This window comes from Talpa europaea, assembly GCF_964194135.1.
Source record: "Talpa europaea genome assembly, chromosome: 3".
Lineage (NCBI taxonomy): Eukaryota > Metazoa > Chordata > Mammalia > Eulipotyphla > Talpidae > Talpa > Talpa europaea.
This window is the reverse complement of record NC_140069.1, coordinates 83,116,348-83,135,159: the sequence shown is the minus strand read 5'-3', so window position 1 is coordinate 83,135,159 and position 18,812 is coordinate 83,116,348. Positions and strand designations below refer to the sequence as shown.

General features: G+C 39.3%; 1 protein-coding gene across 1 annotated transcript in view; it reads left to right on the top strand.

Moving 5' to 3' along the window:
- Window positions 1–18,812, top strand: part of SLC25A13 (solute carrier family 25 member 13) — a gene marked incomplete at both ends in the record, with an annotated part of 168,415 nt that overhangs the window by 96,490 nt on the left and 53,113 nt on the right. The window contains 6 exon segments of the mRNA XM_084229817.1: window positions 6,082–6,228; window positions 8,244–8,382; window positions 9,148–9,241; window positions 9,435–9,519; window positions 12,827–12,911; window positions 13,387–13,545. Of these exon segments, the coding sequence (XP_084085943.1) occupies window positions 6,082–6,228; window positions 8,244–8,382; window positions 9,148–9,241; window positions 9,435–9,519; window positions 12,827–12,911; window positions 13,387–13,545 (709 nt within the window).

Here is an 18,812-nt window from a genome sequence, read left to right as displayed (position 1 = left end):
CCCCCCCCATTCTGACCCAATCCCTCTCCTCCCGCCCCTCACCCCCCAAAAAGTGTCTCTGGTTCATAGTTTTTTGTTGATTTTGATTTTTACTTTCTTATAGTTATTCATTTTCCTGGTCCCTTATTTAAGTTTTCTAGATTCCTGCTATGAGTGAGACCATCCGGTATTTTTCTTTTTCTTTTTGGCTTATTTCGCTGAGCATGATCCCTTCCAGCGCCATCCATGTTGCTGCAAATTGCATGTGTTTATCTTTTTTGAATGCTGAGTAATATTCCATGGTATATATGTACCACATCTTCTTGATCCAGTCATCTATTTTTGGGCATTTGGGCTGTTTCCAAAGCTTAGCTATTGTAAATAGTGCTGCTATAAACATAGGGGTGCAGGTGTTCTTTGGAATGGATGTTTCTGTGTCCTTTGGGTAAATACCTAGGAGTGGAATTGCTGGATCATATGGAAGCTCTATGTTTAGTAGGTCCAGAAATCTCCACACAGCTCTCCATAGTGGTTGGACCAGTTTGCACTCCCACCAGCAGTGCAGAAGAGTTCCTTTTTCTCCACACCCTCGCCAACATTTGTTGTTGCTAGTTTTTTTAATATGTGCCATTCTCACTGGTGTAAGATGGTATTTCATGGTAGTTTTGATTTGCATTTCCCTGATGATAAGTGATGTTGAACATTTTTTCATATGTCTATTGGCCATTTGCATTTCCTCTTCAGAGAAGTTTCTTTTTAGCTCCTCTGCCCATTTTTTGACTGGGTTATTTTCTTTGTTGTTGCTGAGTTTCATCAGCTCTTTGCAGATTTTTGTGATCAGTCCTTTATCATTAGTGTTGTGTGCAAAAATGTTCTCCCAGTTGGTGGGGTTTCTCTTTGTTTTTGTTATTGTCTCTTTTGCTGTGCAGAAGCTCTTTAATTTGATGTAGTCCCAGCTGTTTATCTTTGCCTTCACTATCACTGCTTTGGGTGATGTGTCTGTAAAGATGTCTTTGATGTGCAAATCACGTAGTGTTTCGCCTATGTTTCCTTCTATATATTTTATGGTTTCAGGTCTTATGTCTAGTTCTTTAATCCATTTTGAGTTGATTTTTGTGTATGGTGTGAGGTAGTGGTCAAGCTTCATTCTTTTGCATGTAGCGACCCAGTTTTCCCAGCACCATTTATTGAACAAACTTTCTTTGCTCCAATGCATAGTCTTTGCTCCTTTGTCAAAGATTAGTTTTTACAACCCAACACAGTAGGTGTTTCTGGGCCTTGTTTGTGGAGGAGAGAATGTAATGCTCTCAGATGCACGCACATTCCCCCTAAACCTACCCGGCTGACAGTGTCATGACTGATTATTTGGGCTCTGCCCAATCCTGTTCTAATACTCAGATTTTTGTCAAATTGTGCAACATACTGCTTTCATAACACCTTCTATTGAAATAAATAAAACAAACTACTTCACATATGTTCTCAGCCTGGAGTTGAACAAATATTTTCAGTAACAGGAAATCTGTTACTTTGCAAGGTAGCCCATTTCACTGCTGTGTGGCTCTGAGGTGAAATTCTTCTGTGTTTTATGCTAAGATCTGATCCCTCTGTTTTCTCTCCACTGATTGTTTTTTTTAAAGAACTTCAGAGCACCAGTCTTTTCTTTTTTAACCTGTTGCAATTATACATTAAGTTTAAATGCAATTTGTACTTGTTGCTTCTCCCACTGCTCCCTCTCTTGCATGTATGTAATGATTTTCATTTTGGACTGTAATGATCATAATGTTATATACACCATATTTCATGCATTCTGAAACGCTCTGCCCCAGTTTTGTCCTTCTGAGTTCAGATGTAGGAACCATTCCTGTCTCAGTAACCCTCAATTTTCCTTAAATAGCTTTACAGGTACCAGTACAGAACTTTGATTTTTTATTTATTTATTTATTAAATTTATTGATTGATTGATTGATTTATACATACATACATACAAGCGCTCGGTACAGTCAGAAGCGCAGGAGGGTGAGAGGATTCACCAGAGCCAGAGCGGGGAGCAGAGCAGGCAGAAGGACCGAAGTACACTGCTGAGGGGAGCAGCGGGCGGCAGGAGAGGTCTGCGCGCCATGTGGGACCCTCCTCCAGAGGCCGGGGAGCAGCCGGGGATCGAACCGGTGCTGCAGAGGCCACGGGCAGCTTTGCAACCCAGCACTCAACTGCTGCACCACCAGGGAGGCCCAGAACTTTGATTTTTTAAATAGTAAACCTGGTAGTTAATTTCAAAGGTCATTCATTTTTGAATTAAGTATTCTTCTTTACCTGTCTTCTTGGTCTCTCAGAGTCAGAAGAAGACATATAGTAAGGGCAGAAGGCTGCCTTTTAGATTTGTTCTCTCTCCTCCATGGTCTCTCTATTGTTGCTAGAACTTTCTTGGTGTGCTGAGGGCACAGAAGACGGCTGCCTTTATGAGAAACTTTTAGGAATTGTTTTCTCATGAAAATAGATGACAGAAAAATCTAGAGCACTAAGAATAATTTAAAAGCAAATTGAATTTTTCTCTTTTCATAGCTATTAAGATTCTTAAGTGTCAAATCTATTTTGTAATCAAATTCCTGGCAGTAGTAGAAATTACTCAGGCACCCCCATGCAGTACAGTGAAGTGTTAGCGGCATATAAGTGGGGTGGCACTGTCTGGGTCTGAATTCCTGCTTTGCTGCTCTCTGTCTGTGAGACCTCAGTTTCTTCAGCTGCTGCCAGGAGGTTAACAATAGGACCAGCGCACAGTGTTGCTGTGAGCATTAGGTGGGTGATCCTTATGATGTACATCAGAGTGGTGTCTGGCTCCTAATCCATGCTCACTAGATGTCACTGTTGTGGCAGTTGTGATGGTTAATAGTTTCATTTCTTCACTCAGAAGAAGAAATGACATAAACAGGTACTTCTTAGTAGGTGAACTACAGCCAGCTGCTTCTAAAGTTGGGGAAATACCTAACTAAATGTTTTCATATATCCTACTATTTAGAGAACTATATAGATCCACAATGTGCCTAATCTTGAAGCACTGTTGAAAAGATGGTGTCCAGTTGTTCATCTTTGAGGTTGGGAGTATTTCTTGTTTCATGATCGAGGGATCCCTGCTAGGGAAGGTTTCATTGTGGAAGTGCAGGGACAGGAATGTGTGCTGACACCATTACAGACACAACTCCTGGTTTGCGGAGTAAGCATGGGCCCCACTTTGGTGTTCATTTTCCAATTTGGTGTTTCAGATATGTTCCAGCTTCCTCCTTTCTGTGGAGATGGGGTGGACAGTGAAAATGATGTTGTTTTTTTAATGACATTTTGAGGGGCCCCAAGACCCAATTTGAGTTTTAAACTAGGGGAAATGGTAAATAACTAAACATACCTTCTACTCTCAACTGAACATACCTTCCACCATTGTTGAGAGTAATCGTCACTCATGATGGCTTTAGCAGTGGGTCTGGCAATTCGAAGGAGACTGTTCATTTACTTTCAGTTGAAAACATACTGTGGTCATTTTTCACTACAGGATGTTTAGCAATCCATTTTTTCCTTCCTCTTAAATTGGAGGCACTTGTAAAGAGAACCCCTTTTTGTTCAATAGGTCATGATTTGTTCATTCGGTTTGTTGGATAGAGTTCCTGACACTGATGAGTATGTCTTCTGTTTATTGAGTGTCTACTAGATCTAAAGCATTCACGCCATACCTGGGGTGAACACAACGTAGTCTCTCCCCTGGCAAGGTAGGAAAGAGTTAGGAATGTAAACAACTGGTTTTCATGTAAGATGAAATAAGACAAGTCTTACAATTAAGGTTTAGGGTTGGGGGGGGTGTCACGTGAACTCTGATCAGTTATTTTCAGTTCAGAAGCCTAGTTATATTTACATATGTGCTGACATTTGAGCTAAACCTGGAGGAGCTGGAGGAAGAGGCACGGCTGTGCCAGGTAGACGGAGGAGTGTGTACAAAGACCCAGCTGTGGGGAGGGTCTGGCAGGGCTGACCTGAGGTACTGGAGATGAGGCTGAGAGTTGCTCCCTCTAGATCTTGAGTGCTATGCTTCTGGGATGAATCTTTATGATGAAAGACGGTTGAAGGCTTCTGTGGAGGAGGGTTGAGGTCAGAGCTGAGATTCTAAAAGGCAGCTATTGATGTGTACAAAGTGGCCTGCAGAAGTCAGAGAAGTGCCACTCTGACAGTTGAGCCCATGGTGGTACTTCAGGGGAGGTCTGTGGATGGCCGGAACCAGTGACATCAGGGGTGAGAAGTTAGAGATCGTTTGAGTGAACTTTCAAAGTCCAAGTGACTTAGTTGGTTAACTTAGGTAACTGCTTTTTTACCCTGGGGAAAGGGATTTTGAAAAACTGAAGATGACGTATTTCTTGGGTAAATGATCAGAAAAACAACATGGCAGTAATTAAGCTTTGAACATAGGAAAGGGACCAGACTTGAGGGCAGGTGGAACAGCATTTAATAGTGGATTTAGTGGCATGGAGTTTTGTTGCCTTTATAAGACACCTACCTGAATGTGTTCAGTCTAGCAGATGAGAGTGAGGGATGGGACCTGGGAGTCCAGCCTTGCAAGAAATCTTTAAGCTATTGGGAAGGGAGGCCTTTACCTGGGAAGGTACAGTGAGGAGGGCTGATACTTGCTTCTCAGGTAAGGAGTGAGTGGAGGAGGCACTGAAAGATTAGGGTCTCAAAGAGAGTTTTAGTAGTGGCAAGCTAGCCCCAAACTGGCAAATGCTTTAACTGAGATGAGGCTTGTGAATAGATTAAGAACTCTGCTTCTTAACTTTATATTGTCTTTTTTAAGTTTTTATCATAGACACTTTTGCAGTACACAAAAATATAGAGAAAAGTACACTGACCCAGCATGTTCCCATTATCCAGTTTCAATTATTATGAGTAATCTGTTTTCCTTCATCTCCCCACCTTTTTCAGGGAAGAAAAGGGAGTTAGAAACATTCTCAGACTCATGTAAGTCTCTCATACTTAATTTTGGTCTACTTCACAAGGGCAATTAGTTTTTATACAGCTATATCATTATTTCACCAAAGTTTAAACAATTAATTCTTCAATATCATATAATCTAATAAAACTTCTTTTCATTTAAATAATTTGAAGTTTGTGAGAGCCACATCAGTGATGTATTTTAACTGCAGAGATTTGCTCTCACACTCGCATATTTGGGAATAGGGCAGTGTGTCATGAGGAAAATGATAGATGCTCTTTTGCAAAAGGGATGCCTCTCCATGGAGGATAGGTTTTGATGCAAGGCTGTTTTATTTTGTGGATACCCCTGGGATTAATACTTGAAACCTAAGATTGGGCCTTCTGTCTTGAGATCATATGGATGAAAACACTCATCCAATAGTACTGCCCCAATTGTGTCCCTTCTGACCCGCATACCGGCCAACTCCTAATTCTAGAGCAGTGGTCTTCAGTAGGGACATATGGCTCTGTCTGGAGATATTTTTGATTGTCATGGCCTTGGGTAGAAGGGGCCACCCTCATCAAATAGGATGAGAGAGGGTGGGGACCAGACAGCACCCCCAGGTTTCACCTGACCCAAATATTGGTAGAATTAAGGTGGTGTGAGAGGAACAGAATTTCTAGAGAACTGCCCTTTTCATCCTTGTGTTATATCACCTTTTGTGTACCAGGTTATTATACCTTTAAGATTTTTTTCTCTCTTCTTTGGACAGAAGTTAATGTCCTTGTAGGTGTTTTTTTTTTTTTTTTTTTTTAAATTTGATCACCTGCATCACTTAAGCTGGATTTGGCCAGATTGTTGAGCCTACCAAACTTCATTCCAGTCTTTATTTTCTTTGTGTGCTTGGACTCTAGCAGAGCATGGAAATGATTTGGCTTCCTTGGGTAAGAGATTTAAGGTGGAGTGCACCTCCTCAAGACATGTTCACTGATCTGAACCAAGTTCTCTCTTTGGAAGGAGACAGTAGTTTGGAGACAGGGCTGGGGCTTGTTAAATCAAGATGTCAACTAGATTTCTTCACCCTGGCTTGAAATGGAGCTGTCATTTATAGTAATTAAGTGAGAACTATAAGTTAAGGATTTCATCTTTATTTGCAGGAAATACAACTGGAGCATGCAAAGCAGGCCTTTGTGCAAAGGGACAGTGCCAAGACGGGAAGAGTCACAGCCATTGACTTTCGAGACATCATGGTCACCATCCGCCCCCATGTGCTGACACCCTTTGTGGAAGAATGCCTCGTAGCTGTAAGTTGTACCTTGCCCTGATAAAGTAGTTTATTCTACCTGCCTTCATAAGGAATTATAGAACAATTCCTATAAATAAAGTAGCGGGTTTTTTTACTGTTTAAAACACTAACATTGTGGTCATATACATTTCCCAAGTCTACAAAGAGTATGTTTTGGCTAATTTTAGTGAGCAGGGTAATTTGTTATCTGGATAATATGGACTATATTAAAGAAACCAAACTGATTTTAAAAAAAGGAAAAACAAATGTATGGCCTCATTTTAGCTTTGCTATATATTTTGAGGTATGTTAAATGCTAGTCTTCGCTTTCATCTATTCTGCAAGGCAAAAAATTTAAAAAGTAGGGGCCTCCCTGGTGGTGCAGGCTGTTGGGCACTGCACTGTGAAGCTGTCTGCAGCCTCTGCAGTGCGGGTTCGATCCCCACCAGCCTGCGAGAATCCCACATGGAGCAGCAGACCTCTCCTGTTTTGCCCACTGCTCCCCTCAGTATTTCTTCAGTCTGCCTGTTCTGTTCCCTGCTCTATCTCTGGTGAATCCCCTCACCCTCCCGCGCATCTGGCCTGTACCCCGGTTCTTATATAAAAATAAAAATAAATTTAAAAAAAAATGAAAGCGTACAGGTAGGTCTGTTTGAGTCATCAGTAGAACAGAAACACTAAAGCCTATGCTTTTTTTTTTTTTTCATTCAACATGCACATGTTGAGATGATAGTGGCACATGTGAGAGGTAGGACCCTTGCTGTCCTGTGTCCGGGAGCATCTGTCCTAGTGGATTTCCAGCCACTGTCCTAACCATGGATACAGGGTGTCCTGGAGCATTCTATGGTGGTGGTTCCCAAACCTTGGTCAAAGTGCATAAGAATCACTGGGAAAACTATTAAAAATGCACATCCTGTGATCTTTTCCAAGCCTGCTCAATTACTAAGTGTGGATGGTGAGGTCCTAAAATCTAATTTCTAAAGTTTCCTAGATGATCCTGCAGGTCATTCAGATTTCTTTTTCAGTGTTTTCATCATATCTGAGTTTTTTACAATGCTCACCTTAGGCAGGAATTCAGGATAGCTTTTCATTTTTCCTTTTTTCCTGGTGCCACTTTCTGGAGACATGGCATTCTCACAAGGCCTTTTCCATTCTGGCACTGTGTTGTTAATCTAGTTCCTTTTCTTGGCCCCCCTCCCTTAACTCCATTCTAAACGCTCATGTCAGCTATTTTAAATGATTACTAAGTGAAGATTTATGTAGTTACCTTATAAAGAAGTGCTTTCCTAATAAAACTATTTTGCCTTGTTAGGGAAGGATTGAATTTGAAACCCCAAACTGAAGTTCCATTCAGAATGGACATGCTGTCTGCCTCCCTTGTTCCTTGTGAGGAAATACGGTTTCTTGCAAATTCTGATTATCAGAATTCAGTCTTAACCCCCATCAAAGCATATGACATCTCATAATTTCACCATAATGCGCTTGTTTGCTGGAAATCCTACTAATGTAAAGTCTGCACTTAAATGATTATTTATTACTAGTTATAATAACATGACAAGTTGTGATATTAATGTTAGATTGTTCACTTTGTATAGTATATTTGTGTTGGTATAATATACTTCTGTATATCTAAGCACCCACATGTGTACATGTGTATAATTTTGCATATATGAGCCTTTAAGAATTGCTCATTAGATGAAATAAGCAAGCTTATAAAACATTTTCTATTGAAATTTGAACTCTGTAAATTACTACTGGTCCTGTTATAATCCTACACATGTATTTATTTAGTTTTCTAGGAGTTGTGTGTGTAGAGGACAAGTTCTGGTCATGATTAGTTGCAGTTACTTCTAAAAATCATTTATAGCTTTTTTTTTAATGTGAAAGAAAAATACTTATGGCCATTTCTTCTTATCCAAGTGTTCTTGATTACTTCCAAAAGTAACATTTGATATATGTACTTCTGAATCTTCTTCATCCTATAAATCCCTTTGTTTATTTTTCTTCTCCTGTCTTATTTTTAACTTACTCAAGGCTGCTGGTGGTACCACGTCCCATCAAGTTAGTTTCTCCTATTTTAATGGATTTAACTCGCTCCTTAACAACATGGAACTCATTAGAAAGATCTACAGTACTCTGGCTGGCAGCAGGAAAGATGTAGAGGTGACTAAGGGTGAGTGAGAATAAATCTGAATTCTTGCCTACAAATATCTTGGTGTATTATTATTAGGGGAAGAAGACAACCAAGATTTTATGGAGAGATTTTCTATCCCATTGACATATATTAACTATATGGTACATATGTGTTCTCCATCCCTTGCTCAAACCAAAGCAAACAAAACAGTCTTTAGTCAGTTTTAAATAAATTGAAGACAGCCATTGAATTAGGGAACCATGTGGAATTTCTTAAATATTTTCAAATTCTACTAAAATCTGAGCTAAATTGACAACCTCAAAAGTGGCCTTCAGAAACACATGAAGAATTCCATAAACTTGTGTTGGTGACGATATGAGTTGACCTACAATCTTGGAGCAAGTTATTATCAGCATTTCAATGGGAATTTTTAAAATAGAGAATTCCCTTAGGAATTCCACAGCTTCATTAACCTTTTGAGAGCCATACAAACAAAATTTCATTTCTGCTTTCTCATTTTTTTCCCTGACCTGAAGTTTGAATGACCTTCTCCTGTGTCATTTAGTTAAGGCTTCTGATGACACTAGTATTTCAAAGCCAACATCAGCGAACACATGATGCATACTCTTTCTAATGAATAAAAGCACCGCAAAAATGTTGCCCTAATTGGATGGAGTAGAATTCTAGGACCGATAATTATAATAAAGTTCTGTGATAGTCACTCATTCCAGTGCCTTGAGTTAGTGCAAGACTTAGTGGCTATTCCTTCTTGAATCTTTCCCTTTTAACTCTTTTTCCATACAGAGGAGTTTGTTCTGGCAGCTCAGAAATTTGGTCAGGTTACACCCATGGAAGTTGACATCTTGTTTCAGTTAGCAGATTTATATGAACCACGGGGGTAAGTTGGCCTCTCATTTTTTTTTCTTTTCTTTTTTTAATTAGCTTAATAAAAGAAGGTTAGCAGGGGAGTTCAGCAATCTTTGAGAAAATAAGACAACTCTGAAATAAAAAAGGGAATGTTTTAAAATTCCATATTGTGAATTTTAATAAATTGGTATTTTGTTGCTCTTTTGTTTGTTTTTCCCCTCCAGACGTATGACCTTAGCAGACATTGAACGAATTGCTCCTCTGGAAGAGGGAACTCTACCTTTCAACTTGGCTGAGACCCAGAGGCAGGTGGGCAAGAAGGAAAAAACCATATTTTCCGTGGCTCTTAGTAGAATACACCAACACTTCTCATTTGTGATTACCTTTTTGGCATTGGTAGCTGACCTGCTGTCTTTCCATTTTGCACCCAAAAATCAAGACAATCACAAAAGGCTGAAAAGAGAAATTACCTGGGAATGTTCTGATTAACAGATAATTGGCATTTGCTTGTTTCTTTCAGAGATGGGCTGATTTCCCAACTGCATTGGAAGTCTAACACTCCAAAAATAGGCAGATCTTTTCATTTTCCCTAAATCTGTTCTTGAGAGGAGCATAGTCCTGTTTTGTTGTCGCTGTCCCCGGCCCTGCGGCGCACTCCTAAATGAAAGCTGCATCTGCTCGGCAGAAAGGCACTCGGTCCGCACATTGTCTAACTGCCATGCCTTCCGTTTCTCTGAATATCAAAATGAGATAATTTTGTTTAGTCTGGAGTCATAGTTTGAAGGCTTTTAGACCTATTTTCTCTGTGAAAGGATTCATAAGTTATGTGGAAACAATTTGAGGAATGCTAAATTTTATTTTATGGTTAACAGAAACCGATCTCTTGAAGTTGTGGGAGTCAGAAACTTAAGACATGGGACCTCCTCATTTAACTCTTGCCTGACTTTCTATAGATCAGGATTAGAGAATAAAAGCCTTCAGAGTGTGTGTTGTGCTTACATGATGTTTGTAAAATAAATCCACTCACAGACGAGCGTCGTCGTTTTAGAAAAATACCTCCTTTAAGGCGAAGCCATCTCTGAATCCCGAGAGACTTAGCAGTTTTTGGCTCAGAGCTCTGGGTCTGCACGGAGACGCCAGTGTGACCACAATGGGTTGATGCGGGCTACATTTTTAGGACTGGCAGGCCTTGAGCCAGGACCCCCTCCTTCCAGTTCTTTCCCACCCGAATGCAGTGGCTGAATTTTGTGTGCAGTGTATAACTCAAAGTAGTGGGTGTGTACTCAGTAAATCCAAACTAGGCACCTCTGGAAAACCAGCAGCTGTTGTTAAAAGAGGAAGCCAGCCGGGGAGAGAACTGTATAGTCCCAGGCAGAGGTGGAGGCAACCTTGCTCTCCCTTCCCTTTGATTTTTAAACACTGCTTGCTAGAGAGTCTCTGGCTCTGTGCTATTAACTGCAGTAGAAATTTGGGAATTAAGAAAAAGCAGACAGGTTTTTTTCCTTCATTTTTGTTTTTCTTAGATTCTGCTTATTTTCTAGCTGGCAGTGATAGCCCATGTTTTTTCCCTTCCACCGTCTGCAGCTTTTGAGAGTTTCTGATGGGTGCTCATTGATACAGCGATGAAAGGGTTAGAATGGATTGATGAGATTTAAAACAGGAAGTGATTGGCTGCTGCTTAGAAGTTTAGAGTGATTCACAGCGTATTTATCTGGAATATGCTTTACCCTGCAATCCCCAGGGACTGGGCAACACTGACAGGCCCCAGCGAGGGAGGTCATCGCCCTGTAGGCTGCCTGACACCCTGGCTCCATACCGGAGCAAAGGAATTGTAGCCTCTCTGGTCTCATCTCATGAGCAGACTGTGTTTCTAGCTCCAAAAAAGTTTTTAAACTTCTGGGATGTCATTTACTTTATCTTTGAAATAAGGAATTTGTCAAAGTGGTTTCTCCCTTCCACTTCCCCACCCCCCGCCTTATTATTTCCAAAGTATTTTCACTTATCTTTTGATGCCAGAACTTCCCTAGTACTGCATATTTATATTCATGTAAATAAAACAGGGTCATTCTTATGGGTGTATCTGTCAACATGGAGTTACTATTGCTTCTTTCTGTGCTAGGGTAGAGTTGGAAACACCCCATGGAATTTGTGGAAGTCTTTTACATTCTTAAAAATGCGTTTTTCTGTGTAAGATTATTTTCAGTTAAATGACTTTGAAGGAAATTCCAAATGATCTCATATAAGAATTGTGTTACATTGACAGCCACTAAAATTCAGTGGGTTGATAGCTGGGGATGGCAATTATTTTCATTGTTCACCAATTTTAATTATCATGACTTTTGGAAAAACAAATGTTATTGAATGTATTTATTCACTCAGCAGTTAATTTATTAAGCACTAACTGTATGCCACCCTCATTTGATAATTCTGTGTGACATAATAAAATTACTACTTTATTTATGTAGACAGAGAAATTGCTGTCATAAAAGATACTGTAAAGATAATAGATTAAAAAACAACAAAATAACAGACTAACCAAAAGTATGAATTTAGAAAAGATGGACTAAATGAGATAGTCACAATCTCCTATAATACAACCCCCTCTTGTTGTAGCCACTGCAAATATTCTAAATACCTCTGGATGGTGGAATAGCCATAATGTTAGTTGTATATATGTGTTTGTATCATGTATTTTATCAATTTACACCAATAGCTAATTTTAAAAAAACAGAACATGTTGCACATAGTCCTTAACATTTGTTAAAGATGATCAAGAAATATTTCAAATATTGAAAGGTAAAGAGAATCATGTCATGAATTCCTTATCTATCTGCCATATTCTTTTTTTAATCTGTTTTCACTTATAATACCGGATGAGTATTTTACTTCTCATCATGTATTATTTATCAATGTCATATTTAATGACATATTATTTAATTTAAAGGCTATGCTATTTGCAATAATCCTCAATTATTGGACAATTAGGTTATTCTCAGAGTTTTTGCTCTTAAAACAGTACTGCTTTTCACATTGCTTGATCCTGGTTTTTCATACATGATTTATTTTTTATCTAACTTTGTCTCCTTGTCTTAGTAGAATTGCAGGATCAGAGATTATATACATTTAAGAGTTTGACCGTTATTACCAAGTTCCCCTTTATTTTATATTTGATTAAATAGCAGGTTTGAGAAGCACCATTTTTATCAACTCTTGCCAAGTTGGGAATTGCTGTATATGTATATATATATATATATATATATATAATATGCAAAATTCTACCACTTTGATTAAGAATGATGTCTCATTAATGTTTTTAAATTTGTATCTCCTTGCTCACTACTGAGAACCAAGCATTTGAAGATAGGTTTATAGTGTTTTTTGAGGGGTACATAATGGCTTTCATTATGTTCGATTAGATTTTAAATAGTAATAGCAGTAATAACCTTTCATTAATAAGCACTTAGAGTATCTAACCCTACTTTCCTCTTTGACATTTTAAGTTACATCATGAATTTAGAGCCCATTGGGTGATTTTTCAAATAACATGTGCTCAATTTTGCTCTGTCCTCTTTTCTGTCCCCTGCATTGCTGTTCTCCAATTCCTGTGCATGCAAAGAAGTCCTCAGTCGATTCATCTCGACCAGTTCTTCTACAAGTTGCAGAGTCGGCCTATAGGTTTGGTCTGGGTTCTATTGCTGGAGGTTAGTCATGAATAAGTGAAAAATGTTTTATTTTCATTCTTCTATTCTTTTTCTTATTTTTACCTTGAAATGTTAAAAGACAAGATGTGTCTAGTCTTTCCCCAAACCAGTTACCAGTCTGTGTTCATGAGATGGGACAAGAGCAAAAGGCACATTTTTCCCATGCCTGTGCATGATCAGGGTCATGGGAGTGACTTTTGCTCTTGTGTATCTGTAGATAGGCTTTCTAAAGTCAGGTTAATAATGGGGTTAGGCTCTAGTGATGGGCTTTTTAACTGTCTGTGACATCCTTTTATTAGGAGACACTTGAAAATCCACAATTGTTAATTAAGGTATCAAAAGTTAGTAAAGATTTATAATCTGTACATGCAAAATTTCATTCTTTTATTGGTCTTCTCTTTGACTTTAAACCACCTCCCTCTTTCCTCCTGATTAACCTTAATCCTTCTGAAATATTGATATCATTTGATTTTAGCTGTTGGAGCCACTGCTGTGTATCCTATTGATCTTGTAAAAACTCGAATGCAGAACCAAAGATCAACTGGCTCTTTTGTGGGAGAACTAATGTATAAAAACAGCTTTGACTGTTTTAAGAAAGTGCTACGCTATGAAGGCTTCTTTGGACTATATAGAGGTTAGTGCCTTGTGCTAAATTCATGTAAGGTGAAATAATAATCAGAGGTTTGGTTTTCCATCTGAATGCCTGAAATGTATTAGAGAGACTGCGTTAAAATGGAAATACAGCAGATTCTCAATTATCCATGCTAATGGGAGTAGGCTGCAGGCATCTAGGGCATGGCTAATCAAAACAGCTCATAATCTGAAAGCCATTTATATTGCTCTGTAGTATGTTTTACTTCTTAAAATAATTATTTTTATAAACATCTTCAGTGAGTTTTTAAAAGGCTCGTATTGTTTGTGTTCCTGAAATAACTCCACTCACCAGCTAATAGGGAAAGGCATCCCGGGGATAGAATAGGTTCTACTCGGTATTAATGATTCTTTTTGAAAATACTACAAAAAAGTGCATCAAGTGAGTAACCAGGAATTCAGTGGAGCTTCTTTCTGAGTTAAATTTGCCCCTTTTCTTCCTCTGAGTCTATACCCAATGAAGTTGATCCACACCCCTCTAACCAGGAGAGTCCTCTGTATCCAGCATTGCCTTTAATCTTCTAAGGTTCATCAAGCAACATAACAGTAGCAAAGAATGTGTCATCACTAATAGAAAGGGTCCTGCAGACCCTGACTGCTTTTCCAGTGGTTGTACTGAAGAGCGAAGACTACTTCCCAGCCTCCCTCTTTGTGATTGCATTGTACAAAGAGAAGACAAATAAGTGTATTTGCAGCAGCTAAAATCTAGTACCACTGGCAGTTCAAGTGGGGCTACTTTGCCATTTGGCAACTACAAAGGTAGCAGGGTTTCTTCCTTTATACCACTAATACTGTAGAAGAAGAAAATAATATTAGGTTCTCTGCTGTTACAAACCTTGAAACTGGCAGCCATATTAACACCTGTGCCTCTAGGCCTCTTCTGCCATCTGCTGACTTCAGTCTTCATCTTAAGAATCCAAGTTTGTTTTTGTTTTTTTTTTTTAAATCCCTCTTGAAATCTCTCACCTTAGAATCTGGGAGGTTTCAAACTCCAGAGAGTTCCATTTTTCAGGTTCTATTGTGTAGGTAGATAACCCCATCAAAGGGCTTTTGATCTTCTCTCTGCCCTCTTCCCCTTACCCCCTGCCTCTTCTTACAATTGGGAAGGTCTTTGACCCTAGGTGATTGATGATGACCCTTACAGGGTCACTGCCTTCCAGTTGAAATACTTTTCCCTCCTGGTGACAACAAACCTCACAATTGAAACGTCTCCCAAGTAGCACAAGGTTAATGTCACTGTTCCTGCTTTGCAGTGATTTGGGCAGAAGTGACCACCTTACCCATTCACCAGGAGTTGCTTTCTGCAGCGAGAGCCCCGACCTCAGTTGGACAAGCAAAGTGTTGGCATTGCTCTACAAACTGCTTTTATGGGCTTTCCTTGGTGTCGGTTTAGGTGTCGAGGGTGCCTTCGGAATTGTGAGAAATGCTCTTTGTCCTGCTGGTGTCTTCTCTTATATGCTTGTGTTCAACTGTTTTGCTTTTAATGCTGAGTCCCTTCTCTTTCTTCTTGGACCTTGATTCTTGATTCTTGGTTTCATCTGGCTTTCCCTATTCAACCTGTCCTGTTGACCCTGTAGACAGAAAGCTTAAAAAGTACTGAGTACTGAATGTTGAATTAATATAAGTCATCCCATAAACCTCCTAGTGTTTCAAGAGACATTTGCGAGGTGCAAGTTACTGGTTTTGACTCTTCAGGTAAAGAGTGGGATAGATACCAAGTCTCGTTTGAACACCAGAGACAGCGTCTCACCTTTTTTCTGACACTATATCTTAGGGTGCCTGAACCTAAGGGTTCCTCTGTTAGAGGATGATGAGTAGAGTTCTGAGAATCACCTACTTTCATTTCTCCTTGATTTCTTATCTTTTCCAGTAGATGATTTTAAAACAAAAGATTTCCCATAAAACACTGTTTTGTAAAAACTTAGTTTAGTTCTATTCTCTAGTCTGGGTCTTGAGAGCAAAAAGACGATCAACAGATCAGGTTTTAAAAAATGATTTACAGTCTTGCTTCCTAAATGATTTATTCCTACTCTGAATTGATTGCAGCCCAATTCACTGAACTATTTCTGGGAATCAGTGTTCTAACTCTTAAGCACAAAGTCAAAATATAAAATGCTTGATGTGTGGTTCTTTGCACATTTCTCATTAAATGAATTGTATTGCTTTAAAATTTTATTAGTCCAGAAGAAGGCCGTTAATTTTGAGAATTTACAATTGCTACTGATAATACTTCACCTGGCAACATCTGAGTCAGAGTACAGCTCTGATTTATAAACACGTTTCGAAATACTGAGCTTATTTCCCAGTTACGGAGTTTTGTTTAACATGTAATTTTTCTGCATCAAGTGATATATAATTGCTAATATTTCCTGAATAGTATAATTTGGAAAGTTTACATAAAGGTCACATATCAGGCCTCTCTCCCATTCTAAAATTACCCGTATCTTTATTTTGGAGAAATAGTGGCAATTGACCCTGAAAGAAGATGCTTCCAGTACGTGTCCTTATTGTAAGGTTACTAAGCATCTCTCTTTTTTCCCTTCTTATAATAAGATACACATCTCTAATAGGAAACTGTTTTTGTATTTAGAAGTAGTTCCTTGTGGAACTGCTTAAGTGAAGGTTCTTCTTCCACATTTCACCAAAAGTTGTCTTTCTTTTTCCTTTCTCCGGCGCTTGCCAGGATCTGCGCACAGTCCTGGAAGTGATCCAGGGGTGATCAGGGAGCACGTTTGAGTCACTGCCCCATAGGACAGAAGAGACCTCTCACACAGTTGTGGGGATAGGTAGAGCTTGTCTTCTTAGCACCTAGTGCCATGCCTCAGGGAGCCACAGTAATTGCACTTTTGTGAGTTGGTTCCTTCATGGGCTTCCTGTCTGTTCTTTGTCTCTAGGAGTCTCCTATTTTTAGAAAGTAAGGTTAAGTTGTTAAAAAAGATTGTCTCGGGCATCCTATCAGTCTGGCTCTGCAAACTTTTTCTGTATTGCAGAACACTTTCTTAACAAGAAAATGATTGCCCCAGGTTTTTCTGAAAATTTTGAAAATCAGACCCCAAACTAAATCTTTTATTAAGAGAAATAACACCCGGAATTCCAAGTTTCCCTTAAATCACTTGTAAAAGTTTTTCTCTATCCTCCCCAGTCTCCAGATTGATTTAATGCACTCAGCTGCTTAAAATCCTTAATGAATTACCTGACAGCTCATTCGGATTGAATGAACTGAATGACCAAATGAGTGGGTTATTGGCCTGTTATAGTCTTGGCATATTAAAGAGAAACAATTGATTGGGCAACCATCCATAATTAAAAGCTCTTAAGGTTCCAGGAATAACTAATTTCTACCTTGAAACTTTTCTACACTCTCCTCCCTCAAATGCTTCAGGTAATGAAGATGAACAGCTTTAGAAACTGGAAAATGTTTTCAGGAGGCTCTTCAGGGAAGAATGTTGTATTCAAGAGAAATTAGGTCCATAGGAACTACTTCTTAAGAGAGGGTTTTTGTGTTTCTCTTGGTGGGAGAAGCCCTAAAGAAAACCTGTCAAAGAGAAATTAGATCATTTTATGAATTAAACTTAATAAGGAACACTACTTAATCTTTAAGATAATTGGCAAAAAAAAATTTTTTTAATCAGCCCATTGATCCAGACATGCAAAGTTTTAAAAGTGTCAATTTTAAGTTGTCTGTGTGGTTCAAAAACAGTCCTTTTGCATCCTGGAATGTTCTCAAGGTGACATCTAGAGGATATAACAGTGATATCTCAGGAAGTTATTGATACCTTTGCATTCTAGAAGGGACTTTTTTGTCAGATAGCTGGGTTAAGCTTTAGGTCTCTTCTTGTAGTTAAGGTTCTGTAGAAGGGAGTGTTCAAACTCTATGAACCTGCAGTCAGCTTCTACTTGCATAATTCCTGCAGATAAAATCAAAGGTAAATATTCATACATCAAAATAAAATGAAGTTTCAAAATGATTGAACACATGTGTCCTGGAACAAGCCACAGTTATCTGTGAACTGCACTGAGTCGTGGGTGTTCATCTTGTCCACCAGAGCTTTTAAGGAGACCAAAGTGAAATGGTCTGAATCTTGTTTTCTCAACCAACTTCTGCACATTTTCTTTAGGATATTAAGGTGCAGTTTTTGGTCAAAATGCAGATATTTGGTAATAGGAAACCCAGCAAAAATGAACAAAAGACTCAGAAAGTTCATGAGCTAGATAATCAAATCTTCAGAACTCTCCAATGAGTGAAGGCCATTATAATAACGAGACTCAGGCAGCAAAGTCAAACTAAGGTGTGTAGGGGTGTTGTCAGAGGCTTGAGATGTTTAGATGAGAAACTGAATGTGAGGATATGCTCCTTCTTCCCAGTGATCTTTACTTCTGGAGAGCCCCCAAATAGAGGAGGGGTCAAAGGAACTATTTTTTTTTCTAGATCATAATCAGTATCATTCATTTATGCTTTCCCACTCAGTCTCCCAAAGGCATCCTGAGCCATAGCTGAGGTAATTGATGGTTCTTGATATTTTGAATAAAACATTTAACCCAGATAAATAAGCAGTTAGATGCTAAGTTATGCCTTTGCCTCCTACCCCCCACTTCCCCAGCTTCTCTGTACAGTTCCCTTAGGGTGGAGAACTGGATCATGAGGTTGTGAAAGGGGATAGTGTAGTCGGGCAGGTAGAGCGGCCTCATGCCTAAGGGCAATTTGAGTCAAAAGCGTACAGACAAATGGGAGGAGGAGCAGGGAGGAAAGAATGCTTGACCAAGTGAAGAGAAAAGGCCATGGAAATAGGAGCAGGAATAAAAGCTGTGAGGGAGGGCCTTCAGAGTGCTGATAGCTCCCGAATGAAGGTTAATCTGATGTTGAAAGCAGAAGGGCTCTCTGGGAAGAGGGGGCCCCGTGTTGTGGCCTCAATGATGAGGTCAGGAGGGTAAGAATTTAAACGTCAGAGGGCTTGCCTCCGGGTTGAAACTAGATAACACAAAAAAGTGCTGAATGTGGCTCTTGCTACAGAATAGGTGTGTCTCGTGTGTTAACTCCCCCTCCCAAACTCTATTGCTTGTGTCTACCCTCAGTGCTTTCTACCCAACTTTATGTGTTGTAAGTTATGGTTCTCAGAGCTGACTGACCACTCTTGAACATGTGAGTCTGACTTAAGACAGAAATGCTATCTTGGTTATCAAGTTTCTTCTGTTGTGGCCCATCTCTATCTGTGCTCCTACTCGACTTGTCCAGCATGGTCTTCTGGGACT